This window comes from Varroa destructor, unplaced genomic scaffold (genome assembly GCF_002443255.2).
Source record: "Varroa destructor unplaced genomic scaffold, Vdes_3.0 BEIS01000005.1, whole genome shotgun sequence".
NCBI lineage: Eukaryota > Metazoa > Arthropoda > Arachnida > Mesostigmata > Varroidae > Varroa > Varroa destructor.
This window is the reverse complement of record NW_019211458.1, coordinates 55139-68908: the sequence shown is the minus strand read 5'-3', so window position 1 is coordinate 68908 and position 13770 is coordinate 55139. Positions and strand designations below refer to the sequence as shown.

At 39.0% G+C, this 13770-nt stretch overlaps 1 protein-coding gene and 1 long non-coding RNA gene across 12 annotated transcripts in view; one reads left to right on the top strand and one right to left on the bottom strand.

Annotated features, from left to right (window-relative positions):
- LOC111252055 (receptor-type guanylate cyclase Gyc76C-like) overlaps positions 1–13770 on the bottom strand; it is a 70612-nt gene that overhangs the window by 4173 nt on the left and 52669 nt on the right. For all 11 annotated transcript variants that reach the window (XM_086991504.1, XM_022809410.2, XM_086991506.1 and 8 more), the window contains 10 exons: positions 12921–13039; positions 8578–8756; positions 7946–8151; positions 7053–7189; positions 5703–5873; positions 4333–4502; positions 3294–3972; positions 1152–1342; positions 710–981; positions 211–572 (listed from right to left, as the gene is read on the bottom strand). In XM_086991504.1, the coding sequence (XP_086847630.1) occupies positions 211–572; positions 710–981; positions 1152–1342; positions 3294–3972; positions 4333–4502; positions 5703–5873; positions 7053–7189; positions 7946–8151; positions 8578–8756; positions 12921–13039 (2486 nt within the window). The remainder of the gene's footprint in view (positions 1–210; positions 573–709; positions 982–1151; positions 1343–3293; positions 3973–4332; positions 4503–5702; positions 5874–7052; positions 7190–7945; positions 8152–8577; positions 8757–12920; positions 13040–13770) is intronic.
- On the top strand, positions 5722–6720 carry LOC111252056 (uncharacterized). Its single transcript, XR_002674086.2, has 2 exons — positions 5722–5862; positions 6255–6720. It is a non-coding gene; the product is annotated as an uncharacterized LOC111252056 (long non-coding RNA).

Sequence of the window (13770 nt, the reverse complement as noted above, 5' to 3'; positions counted from 1 at the left end):
ATGCACCTTAAGCAAGCGTGCGTGACGAATTTACACGAGGATATATATTTATTGGAAAAATTCAAATAACAGTAGCGGTAAGTGTAACTGATCACAAGTGTAGGACCTACTGTGTTTGGGCTTAGTCAAAATAAAAGATTTTCCATACCACCTATAGATAACATCTGTGATTATGAAAGTATTTGTATTGAGCATTCTTTCGGTGCTAACCATTTCTCCTAGTGAGGACAATATTTGTCGAATTCATATGATCCGGTGCTGCGATTGCGTTACTTAGTGACCCATTGCCCCGGAAGGACCCGACACCGACGTTCGTATCCGTAAAATTGAGAAGGTTGTTTTTGGTATGGAACGAAATTCCGTTATCATCGTCGGTCTCGTTATATTCATTAGCGTGCGGTAGTACGGGTCCAGGATCCGCGTTGTCCAGTAGACAAGAATTCGAATAATCGTCGCTAATGCTTGGGCCAGTTGGTGGTCGCCGATCTTTGCACATCAAACCAGCCTGAAGGCCGGCAAACAGCGGGGGTGTGTTGATGAATTTAGATTGATGGAGCTTCACTTGTGATGGCCTGAAAAAAATATTGGCAATAGTAAAATGGTACGTCATAAAAAATATTGTCATTCGTTTTAAAAGAAGCTTCACTCGACGTGTCTTCAAAGAACGCCTATTTTAAATAGCCATACACTTTATTGCGATAAGGAGTACCGTTTCTGAATAAGGCAGTTGTTGGGATGGGTCCTGGCAGATTTAGCTCCCCCATTCGGAAGCAGAGGTGCAGGTAGATGGGTAGACAAGACAGATGTATCCCCAGAATCTGTGATGGGTATAAGGGATTGTCTTCTGCCGGGAGTTCCTGCTGTCTGTTCCCCTTGCGGTTCGTTGAATAGGGGCGTCAGCGGTATAGAAGACTGCTCTTTTCGGCGTGATGGACCACTCTTGTGACCCTTTAGCCAGTATGTAAGTTGTTCGCCTTTGCCCTACAAGGAATCAGTTGGAATCTTTGGGGTTACTCTTTTATTGAACAAGTATATATATACATATATATATATATATATACATATATATGTGTCTTTAAAATAGTGTGGAAGGGGTGTTACAGTAATCAATATATAATAAAGTTCCATCCTATAAGTGTCGTCAGACTCACTTTCATTTTCACCATTCCGCGTCGTTCGACAAAGAAGCCTCCAATGGAATCCAAGACAGTTTTTGTCTGAGAACTTACATGAATTCTCAAAGCTTCTCCATTGGATTCCATTCGTGATGCGGTATTCACGGTATCTCCAAACAGACAATACCGTGGCATTGTGAGGCCAACTACTCCTGATACTACTGGGCCTAGGAAAGCGACGGTCGATGCAAAATATTAAGTGAGAGTATTTTGAGTTGCGTGTGTAAAAATTTGATGCTTATAGAGGTACTTTTCATTTAATTTTCACCGAGTGTAACCTTTTCAGTATTAATTAATAATAAAAATCAACTTATAGTATCAAACAAATGCATAAAAATAATTTGCAAATATAGCGGACTATTTCAATAAGGAAGCGAAGCATTAAAAAAAAAAAAAAAAATATATATATATATATATATATATATTTTCTAATATTTTCGAAAAATGTTCTTAATATGCATGCTTCACCTTGATCTTTAAAAGTCTTTATATTGTGAAAAGATTACTTGAAATCGTTTATGTTAATAAATGTCTCCATCATTGAAAAATCTTTGCTAATTTGATCTTACCTACAATGAGGAATGGTTTTCTAAGAGTATTTTGCTTATTTCTCGAGAAATATTATTTGCACTGGTCGCTTGTATTTAAAAACTTAAAGACGCACGTACATTGAAATACTTTCAGAGTTTTTCCGAGGTTGCTAAAATAATCGTCGATAAAAACTACGTTTTGCACTGGCGGCCCTGTGGGTATGCATAAAACTTACCTTCTCTAACGCGATAACCAATCTATATCTACAAATGAAAATGCGACAAACCTTGGATAAAGAGCAATTCAATTATTAAAAAGCTTTAAATGTACCAAGTGAAGATTACATTACACGTTAAAATTAAAAGAAACAAATAGCCTCCTCCTCGCAGTCAAAAAAAAAATTGAGCATCATACATTTCTACAACGGTGTATGCTTTCTTGTATTATTTTCTGTCATTTTAATCTGGCCACTGCTAATTGCGGTCTGTTGTAACGATAGAAGCACTTTTGAAAGTGAAAGACTCGGTCGAGATCAGCCTTTAGGTAGAAAACTGATATAAGGAGTATTGCAAATTTAAATGAATAATTTTCTCGAGCACATCTATCATAAATAAATTCAGGTATGAAATATAGTACTAGTATGGGTTCAATGGCAAATCATTTACACAGAATAATAGAAATGAACGACCTTAACAAACAAACAAACACGACAGAATTTAACAGCGCTGTTATGGAACAGGAGCTAAGGTGTCTGTACGCTAACTGATCGTAAACAGCGTCTTCATAAAAGATTTTCTAGAGAGACTCCGTCCAATAAAGGAGAATTCTTAGTGGTTGTTGCGAAATAACAAAAAAATCCAGTTCGTAGTGAAAATTTAATGAAGGTGTATACATTAAGGATAGAGCAAGTGTTTCGCTTTAATGTATACACGCTGAATGAACCAGTGAATTGTGCTAAATTTTCCTTGGGGAAAACCATACTCAAAACGTTCGAAGGTCCACTCAAACTGAAAGCAATCTCTTTGACTACGGTAATTTTCCACAGATTTTGACATCAAATAATGAAATCACTTTTTCATGTTACGACTTTATATTCTCTCTCTCTCTCTCTCTCTCTCTCTCTCATAATGCAAGACGTAGAAAGTACAAGAAAACACATGCACATTTTAGTTTGACAGTAAATTAGTCGTTTCACGACAGCCAAATAATCTATGCAAAAAAATACACACCTTTGTACCTGCAAGGTCTTTTGGAAAAGACAAAATATTCCAGCCAGAAAGCTCTCTCTCTCCTTTTCTCCGGTACTTTATACAGAGAGAGAGAGAGAGAGAGAGAGAGAGAGAGAGAGAGCGAAGTTTAGCTATTACAGTAAAACACTCCATGGGCCGTAGCTATACATTCTTCTTACCCTATACACCAATATCTTTCTCTCATGGCTATACTAAGTCTACGAAAAACGTCTAGGTTCTTCTGGAATCTATAGAAATATATATGTTAAAGATTAAAGTCTACAGACGTTAATAAAGAACATCTATTTATTTATTGCACAAGTAATAAGAATTTCTGAATTAGCACTGTTCGACGTACCAGTATGAAGTCCAATACGAAGTTTGAGCCGCTGACTTGGTCGATGACGGATACGAAACGTCTTAACCGCATCGAGTAGTTCAAGCGCCATGAGGGATATTTCACTAGCATGCTGATCTCCGTTTCGCTCCGGCAGGCCAGACACTACCATGTAGGCGTCGCCGATAGTCTCAACCTTGTACACCTTGTAATTGCGGATGATGGAGTCAAATAGCGTATACAGATCATTGAGCATATTTACCACTTCCATCGGCGTAGAGGACGAGGACAGTTCAGTAAAGCCAACGATGTCACTGAAATAGATTGTGACCGCATCAAAACTTTCTGGGACGACGTATTCTCCGCGCACCAACTGGGCTGCAACTGTTTCCGGCAGCATTCGGTGAAGTAGATTCTCTGTTTTCTTTTTTTCCTCTTCAAGGAGCCGGGTCCGTTGAGACACAAGGTCTTCGAGATTGCTAGCGTACTTTTCCAGCATAGCCACCATATTGTCAACAATATTTGTTTTCATTCCCTGACGCATGCGCTTCAGACGAACTGCGACATCGGTGATCTCTGGTCGTTCTGCTGGGTTTTCTGCCCATCCGTCGGTAATCACCTTGACGACATAATCTTGGCACTGAATATCTTCCATCGAAGGTCGAAAAATGTCTTTCTCCGAAAGCGGAATGGTACATAGCTATAATGAACGATCGAAACCAATAGAGCGCGTTCACATTGAATGAAGGTTGATTTAGTCCGGCTACACAACGTCTAAATTTTGTTTGTTTTATGACTTCTTTGTTCACATTGACCATTCTGACTCCGATATGTATACGCAGTCTTTAACTGTACCAATACGTTTTCAAATCGATCCTGACACGCCCACCCCCTACCAAAAATAATTATCTATCTTGAGCAAAGAAATTCTTTAAGGCCAAAGTTCATGTCATAGGCTAGCAGCTATCTATTTCATAAGTACTTTCAGCACCGCCAATGGTGATACTTTTCTAATAATAGCTCGTTATTTACGATTCTACACCTCAACATAACGATTTACCTTTGCTACGATTTCTTTCGGCTCCATGTTGTAACTTCCCCAAGCGCCTTGTCGACTCATTATCTCGTGTAAGATGATGGCAAAAGAATACACATCATCCTTTTGACATGGCGAGACATAAATATTTTTAGCACGGGCGCGCAGCTGCTCTGGAGAACGCCACAAAAGACCTACATGAAATGTGTATATGTTAGCCTTTTCTCAGTCGATTTCTGATATCCGAAGACTATCGAAAGCTGAAAATACATACACAAGCTGTAGCTAACATTTTTTTATGTTTACGTCTTCATACATGGCTATAGCCCTTGAAGGAGGTGCTTCATTTTACTCCTGCAAATTAACGCGATGGCCCCTGTATCATATACATTCCGTCAGTTTATATATATATAGACTTATAGAAAAATATGAGAATCCTGGGAATAAATTCACCACAACGTGGATCATCGACTAATCAAGTTCTAGCGAATTAATTTTTAGGGGGTCTACTAATTTCACAAGGTGTAAGGCCCGGCAGTCGCTTAGATGACGCATCGACAGTAGACGTGAGAACGATGGCTGGATGCCTGTGACAGGAATGAATAATGCATTATTGTAATTATGTTCACGCGCCTATTATCAGTGGTAAACTGGGTCGAAAATGGCGGCCAGTGTCGGCATCCTTTTATACGACCCAGTTTGAATCAGCATAACATTATTGGCGAGTGGATAACTGTCCCGAATTCTCGGCCATCCCATGTGGGCACCTATCGCAAACTGCCATCCACCCAATTTCTACCACGAGCTACACTTTTTTGGGGATGCACTAATTGATAATCGTACCGTGCTCTACTGCGGCATACTATTTTATTTAATTAAATTATAATGATCAGATTCGGATTCATATTAGTGGAAGCTCTATATGGAAAAAGGAGTTTAGTGCGGCTGTCGGAGACATCTTTGGTCTGTGCTGACCCCCAAGTAGTTGCTTGTGGAGGAGAACGATATCGGAATTATCCGTCTTATTATGATTACTATATGATGTTAAACAAAACCATCGCGCCTGTGTGGGTTATGAAACGCGTCAAAGTGGATCATCGCACTTTCGATAGCGGTGAGTTATTTGCTACCGGATGGGATATAACGACGAATTTAGCCGCCGGTCGCAGGTCAGACAAATTGTGATTCCGAAATAGCAGTGTCGAAGCAATATTAAACTGGATAAAATCATTTACACCGATCACGAGTCTGGATCCGTTTCGCATTGTCTTCGATGTTGTCTCTGTGTGGTGCTACATAGCACAAATTCTAGTATCTGACCACTGAGAGTTAAATAATACGGAGCGAAAATACGCCGGATCAATGTTTGGTTATATTGCCTTGGAGATACGTACTTCTGTAATACTGCATCTCGTCGTCATATCGGATCAACTGATCGGTGGTGAAGCGAAGTTCGTGAAGTCCGAAGTCGGATAATTGCAGGGTCCACTTGTTTGTTATGAGACAGTTCGTAGACTTAAGATTACCGTGAACGCGAATCGAGCTCTGGTGGAGGTATTCAATTCCTGTTAATTATGACATACATTGATTTAATGGTGGCTATGTTACTACTCAATCATATAAATGGCTCGCATTGGTTTTACAGATAAAAATAACTGCGACGACGATTATACTACTTACTACTTATCATTGAAATATGTTATCTATCCTTTCTTTCGACATAAAAACCCAAGTCGACTCTATGCTATTGAGCAGATAAAATATCTATTGTAACAGCTAGAGACAATATACTATAATTTAGCATTTTATATAGGACACGTTAAAAGAAGTATATATATATTTTTGCACGGTCATAGAAACTTAATTTTCCAAACTAAAAAGTTGAACTTACGGAAAAAAAGATTATAATCCGATTCTAAAATTAAGTATGCTTTTTGGTCAAACAGAACGTTTTAAACGCTGGACATTTCAACTGGTGGCCTTCAGCATCGATACATTTCTGAAGACGAGTCTCGATTGGCTGCGTACTTCATGACAAGGTCTCCGATGAGGCTCGTGAACACACGTTTAAATTTCATCCCAAAGCGTTACGTGATCTTTGACGATATATGCTATGATTTTCTCCACGCGAAAAAGTCGAGCTCGCCCTGATCTGCCCTCGTGCACATCGTTACGAATCTCGAACATGTCTCGTAGTTGTGCAATTGTCGAGCAGACCCATGTATCCATATTTACAGCACTTCTGAATTATAGCAGCATTTGATAGCAACAACAATTTGACAGTAATGCGTCTTCAAAGCTCAATGTATTTGAGCGTTGCTGACGCTTTTATTTTACCACCAACAGAACAAGCCAGCTCAACTAAAACCCTTAGTTTGACAACAACAAAACATACTTGTGTTTCAAATTGGACTGCAGTTATCTTTTTCTCATAATTTTAGCTTCGTTGCAGGGAAACACAGAGATCCGTCATGTCAGTTTCAAGTGCCCATACATTTTCTGACGCGTTCTGCGTAACAGTGCGATAGATTTAATAGTGTAGTATAAAGTGACCGTGTTACAGGATTGTCTCAAGTCGATCCCGAATTTGATCTTTGGTAAAGTTATTTCAATTTATAATCAGTTTTCTAAATAATTCATTAATACTAAGAACTGTACTGCACAATGTCTCAATTCGGCTCATAACATGCTCTTTTATACAAAATTGCTTGCCTCTCTTTATAGCAAAATGTTCTGTTTCTTACCCTTGACTAGGTCCATGACTAGGGAGGCAATAAACATATTGTCGAGTTTGACATCGTCATCCTCCAAAATATCCTGTAGGCTTCCTTTCGAGCAGAACTCGGTGCACACCACAATTTCGTTTGGCTCTCTCACAAAGCTGCCGTTCAAAATTTCACGATCAGAATACATACATACAGAATACAAGAACGTAAACATATCTACGCCACAAAAGATTCAAACTTTCCTTTCAAATATTCATTTTTTTTTGCACAAAAAACGTTTTTCGTCTTTCAACACGGTTTACCTGAAGTAAATGAGAAATATTTCGAGAATATTTTTTTTGTGTGAAATTCATATATAGCCGTGTGGTGCTTAGGTAACTTTTTAATGTTCTCTAGTTAAAAATGAAACACATTTTTGCAGTAAATACGATTCTATCTCAGTGTCGCAGTGTAATACAGATGCAGATACAAGCGCCAATTTTAATTTATGCGACTATCTTTGGAAATTTGTGGATATCATTGCAATATTGATCTACTACGTCTTGTTGTCCTTTGACTGGTTGGCTGATTCTTGAAGCTACGTTTGCTTAGCGGCACACCAAAAAGCAAAAAGAACTTGGCTAAAGTGCTAACTTGTTCTAATGTAGTTGATTTAAGTTGGACTTTAATACGACACACGTTTCCATTGTTGGTTCGAAACGTACATCCTTATTAATTGTAACTTTTTAAACGATTTTAATTTCATTTTAAGTGCTTGGGATCCTGTCCATGTGTCGTTGTTGAAAATGATTATACAATATAAGTTTTCCAGATTTTACAGGTTTATACTTTCAGTTTACAGTGATGATAAGGGAGCCTCAAACTGAATTCTAACTGCCCAGAGTGGCCAAGTTGATCATGCAAATACTAACGCTCCAATGAAGGGGTTCACATTATGCTGATGGAGTTCACGCATTAACTTCATTTCCTTCTTAACTCTTCGAGGTATGTCCCCTGCTCCTCTGCTTTTAAGTTGAAGTTTCTTGATGACTACCAGAGCGCCACGATAGTTGCAAACGTCCAGCGAGCCCGATAACAGATGTAACGAATTCCCGGAATTCAGGCTAGCTAAACTCATCTGTGGTGAGCGAGAGAAGCAATCGTAGCCTTAACCAGAACCTGATCTCATATAACATAAATGCTTTATAAAGTTGATTCTATCCACAACTGGCCTAAAATACAGTGCATGCCCGACTCGGCTGTAAGCTGGCTCACTGCGAGATGAGCCTGTAATCTTATTATTTTTTCTTTTAACAAATGCTTTCCAACGGCCCACTGCTTTATCCTTCAATATTTCGCCCTACGTTTTCTAGCGGCTCTGCAACGACCTTCGTAAATTGTACTTTGTGTCAGAGCATTATTGCTACACCTGCCCCTACAACGCTACGAGCCTTGGGGTCTCGACTGCAGTCTCCTGGCGCTCATCGGATTTCTTTTATGCAAGGAAATGCCGCCTTTTGAAATAGTGAACGCTTGTTACGTTTCTTTTTCATTCAATACTAACCTTACTAACAGCTGAAATAGCTGTGTTTTGGCATGGAGTGAGATCACGACGATCAATCATCCACAAAAGTCCGGCAATTTCCTGTTCATACTGCCAGTTCCGGTAGATAAAAGTAGTCACAAGGGCAACAACGCTTAAGATAGCACAGAATGCACCGGCCACCCATTTGCGGATTAGGTCTGAAAAAGAATAGCGAATGTTATAGTGCTATCCACATACGCGGACTTGAAGAAACAGACTACGCATAATTAGCATCCTCAGTCTAGTTAGTGCAGTTTAAAAAAATATCAAAAGAATATAAAATATAAGCTGGCCAAATAATATCTGCTAACTTGAATAGTTACTTTTTCAATCTGAAGAATTTTGATGAGCAGTTTTAAATATCAGTAGTTTTCGATCAATACCAAAGAGTAAGTGTAGCGGTTCCCTAAAATTAGAAACCGCTTCACACTTAATTTCCTTGGGTTTCCATCTCACCGGCCACGAATTTGATCGGTTTTTACGGTGGTCAACCTCGCATTCTGTCGCTGTGAATGGCCAATTGTAGAGACCTTGCTTGTCACTAATAAAAATCTTGTTGCGCCCTAAGCGAACGCATCGCTTTGCAGTAGCGGTGCTATTTCAGAATTCGAAGGACACAGCAATTACGGCCATAACGTTAACTGATCCCACCAACTTCTGTTGAACTTCTTATATGAGTGTAGGAGTAGGACCGACCAGTCGTCGTTTGACTGTCTGTTCCAGTCAAATGGGTAGTGTACATCTATTAGGGAACAAGTTGCCTGCCTTAAAGTCATGAGTTCTTATCGAACTGGCGTCATCTGCTCCACTTCCGATCTTTTTTAAATCAAACCAACTTGTGTTCTTACCCTTTAAATAAGGATCGCATTAATTAAATTTGATTCAGTGGTATGCCGTGCCAATCTTGGTTGCAACGATTTACTTTTCTCTATATATTTCAAATTAAAGGTTGCGTTAAAATACCACACCGCCCGAGTGATCCTACCTTAAGGCTCTTGGAACGGCTGTAAGTAGGACCGGTGTTGTAAAACATTAATGCTGGGAATATAGGACTGGCCAAAAATATGAGGGACAGTTGCCCCAGCGCTGTCTCCGGTTGTCAGAGAGGAAGATTGTTACTTGCTAATATTCTAGCCAACGTCGCGTATCGTTTCCTGATTCCCGACCCAGATATAAATCGGTGCATTATTTATACATTCAGCATTGCCACAAGTTAAAGTCTATGCTTTAGTATATTTTTTTATGGTATTCCCTATGGTAGTATTGAGAACACGTGCAATACATATGTAACAGAACGTAAATTCGTTTGATTTATAAGTACATACAATGGTCTATGTATTATTACTCAACTGGGTTAATCTCATTGCTCGTCAACCAGATAATTGCAAGGACTATTATTGTCGTCACCGTAGATTCCGTTTCCAGTGCTGCAAGGAATAGGGTCTCAGATCCGTACTTTACCCGCAAAGACCGCCCCCATTCCCGTGTGAGTGTAATTAGCTGAAGACATGAATTGTCGATACGGGGCTCACGGGCATCGCGTTATTTTCAAGACAATGGATAAGCTATATAGCTGCATGGGAAATTTTTTCAGATAGTATATGTTTGCTTAAAATAATACGCACATGTATTTGCTTCTAAAGCTCGAATAAATCTGCAGGACTAAAGAGAAGTATCATACTGCTATTGTAAGCCCTGCTCAAGTTGTGTTCCAATATTTCTGTTCTTATATCAAGCCATGTAGATTTTTTACTTCTCTCCTCGGCGTAAATATGTAGTTTTGTTATCTCTCGCCGGATTTTAAGTAGGTCCTGATATGTTTTTAGTTCAGCAATGGTTTTACGGTCCACGGCCCGTTACTATGTTGTGCCCTTCCTCCAAATCAATACTACCAGCTGATACATTTCCTATCACAGTCAGCGTAGGGGTTCTGTTCGTTTGACTTAGCACGCAGACTCGTTTTGTGTGTCTTGTATCTAGAGAGGGGAGTCTTCTATTGTGTCCTCCGGAGAATCGTGCGGAATCTCCAAGTGACGTTTTCGTCTCACGGAATCCCGCTAAATCGCCAATGATTCGCCTAGAAGGCCTAAATGCAGCTAAGGCTTGACCAAATGGAATATGAAGCATGTTTATACGAAGCGTGGGCGAGGTATACGCACGACGACGGCAGTTGATCGTATAGACAAACAGCTAATTCTTCTTCCCCCAATAGTGCACAGCACCAGATAGAACAAAAAGTAGGCAGAAGCAGTAGATTCGGTTAGTGGCTCCGGAGACCGAATAACCTCAATCTTTAGACGTTCTCCGTCTACAGCAGGCACACCCTTATTGTCGATAGGATGAAACAAAAATCAGCGGGTACTCGAATCAATTTTACCCAAGCTACGATTAGTCTTCCGAGTAACTTTTGAGCAACATGGTTAGTTGACACTCAAACGGACACTGTTCTTTTATCAGCCTTAAAACAAAGGATTCCGAACTTTCTTCTTTAATTTTCATCGGCTTTCAGTGCTCTTTTAAAGCGTTTTAGCAGTGCGGGTATTCACGGTATAATACGCTTAATCGTATTTGTCAGTCGGAGCTGAAACCATCATAATTGGTATAATGATATTCTGCCTATCGGAACTTTAGGCTTCAAAGCTGAGTAATTGTCTCTGGTATGTAGCACAAAATCTAAACGAAGTGTTGATTCTGCAATTGCTTCTATTGTAACAAGGATAACAAGGATTTTGCCAAAAACGTCTTTTAGCTCTGCTTCCGAGCTCGATGATGGTAAGCAACTTTCTCCATGCTTTTCTCTGTAAATTAATCATCTCTAAATTACTTAAAATCAGTGTAATCTAAGCTAGATTTTTATTAAATTTATAGCACTGATGTTAGTTTTTACGCAAATATATTGACGATCCTTTTTAAAAGTTTCAAAATATAACTAATTCAGTTAAAAGTAAGTAGTTCAGACAAAGGCAGTCCGTCTGTCAACTCAAAATGATGTAATTTTGTCATCTTGTCTTCCACATTAGTCGCATCTCCATATATATATATATATAGTGAAAATAAGCACATTTTAATATGTACCATCTGTCACAGAAATGAAATTATAAATTACTATTACTAAAAAACAAGTATAAATTTATCGTGAAAACGGTAAAAACTTTATATACATATATAGCGTGTTACATATTATGGACATCAAACGAGATTTTCTACGCAGCGTTAACAGGTTATTGTCCGGATAGTTAAGAACGGACCAAAATACAAACAAAATAATAATAGTCGACCTAATATTTTTTACTAAGCACATATTACACTAGTGTATTCTACCTCGAAATTTTCAGATAAGGTAGCACTGGACAAATCTAATTAATGTTTACGATTTTTTATTCTATAAATAATTGTATATTCAATGGACACAGCATGTTGAAAAAAATATTTTTAATATCGACATAATCTTAAAATTAAGTTGTAGCCATTTTTTGACTTAACAGAATTAGGTAATTGTTGTCCTACTTGTATACTATGTAGTTTAAGGACTCAAAAAGGAGTCAGGCGCATATGCGTACCATCTGCCTACATACTCCACTTCGATTATTAGTGCCACATCAATGCGAAACAGTTCGGCAAAGTAAACTAGGATCTCTTAAGTTCGCAGAATCGAATCGGAACCTTGTATCGCGCGGTGCACAATGCCCGCCACGAGTTTGAATTTTTCATAAATAATCGTTCAAAGAGGTAACCATGGTGACGACGACGACGACGACTCAATCGTTAATTGCGTTCTAAGATGCAGAATTTACGTCACTTTGTAATATTTTTTGGATTTTATTTCTACGCTCGACATGCAGAGTGGCGCACATAACAACGGGTCATTTTTAAGTCTTTTGATCCAAAGGTCTTGCAAACCTTGCTGCATGATATTTTTCTCACATAAACTATTTACAGGCACGTATATCTTTATCATCCGTGTATATTTCTAACTTGATTACTGTGGAGTTTACGCAATGCATTTGCTCGCCCCACTTTATTAAAGAAGAGATCAATTCCACTCTGGCTAAATTTACCCGTATTTAAGATATTCGTATTGCCTCTCGAAACAATAAACTAGTCATTTTTGCAGTGAGAACAGTTTATTAGAAGTTGAAGATATTAGGCTCATCTGGGCTGTGTGCAGATTGATGAAAGCCATAAGAGTTCAGGTCCCCGCTTAATCGAGACAAAAACATTTCCGAATTAACTTTACTTGCTCGTACATCTACGGCCGTTTCATGCCGATGACACTCAAGTGGACTAGATTATCACGAGGTCTTAATGCCTTAAACACTCACTCGTTTCTGACGGGCAACGCATTCCATCGAATCCGCAGCTAGGTTCATCCAAAACAATCTCGTCCCCAAATGGATTTGTGGGCATGTTCAATAGTACTTCCCCATTTTTCACCTGGAAGCTAAGGAGCAATATATGTAGAGCACTTTTATTATTACTCAGTTGAAGAAGGCACCTATGAAATAAGCTATCATATACGCCTGCGGGCGTTATATGTTTGAATTATAAACTTTTGCTTGCTCTCGGTTATAGCAAAGGCATTATTGGATCTTTCGTAATCGGTTGACCAATTTTATGGTTCTTTTGCTGATAACCAATTGCCACCTACCACTGGACAGTGTGTTTGTTGTTCCATCAACTGTTTTCATGGTGGCTTTGAGCTTCAAAGACGGGTATTTAGGGTAAGATAAGAGTGAATCGTTTGCAGACGTTAACACTGTACCGAAGTAATTTAGTACATACAGCGGTAACTTTATGGCCAAAATATACACTTATCCAAGGGCTACGCTTCGCCAAAAGTAGCACGTGAGGATCCTTACCGAACGCGAAGTGTTGAGTGGAATACATCTTTCCAATCGAGCGCGCCATTTTTTTTAATTGAAGCAAGTCACTCTCTAGTAGCACTCTACTCTCAGTTATGTAAATTTGGGCCTATTTTTTTCTACTTCGATAAAAAGTGGGTAACAAATACGATTTTTTGTTATTCGAGATACCCATTATTGAGACCCAAGGACAAGGCTGCACTGTGTAAGCTGAACAAAACGGTCAGAAGAAAACGATTACACAAGTTGTAGGGTAAAGAAAAGCCTTGCCATTGCAGGTCTGCGACGTAATGTAGACATTCCATGTAAA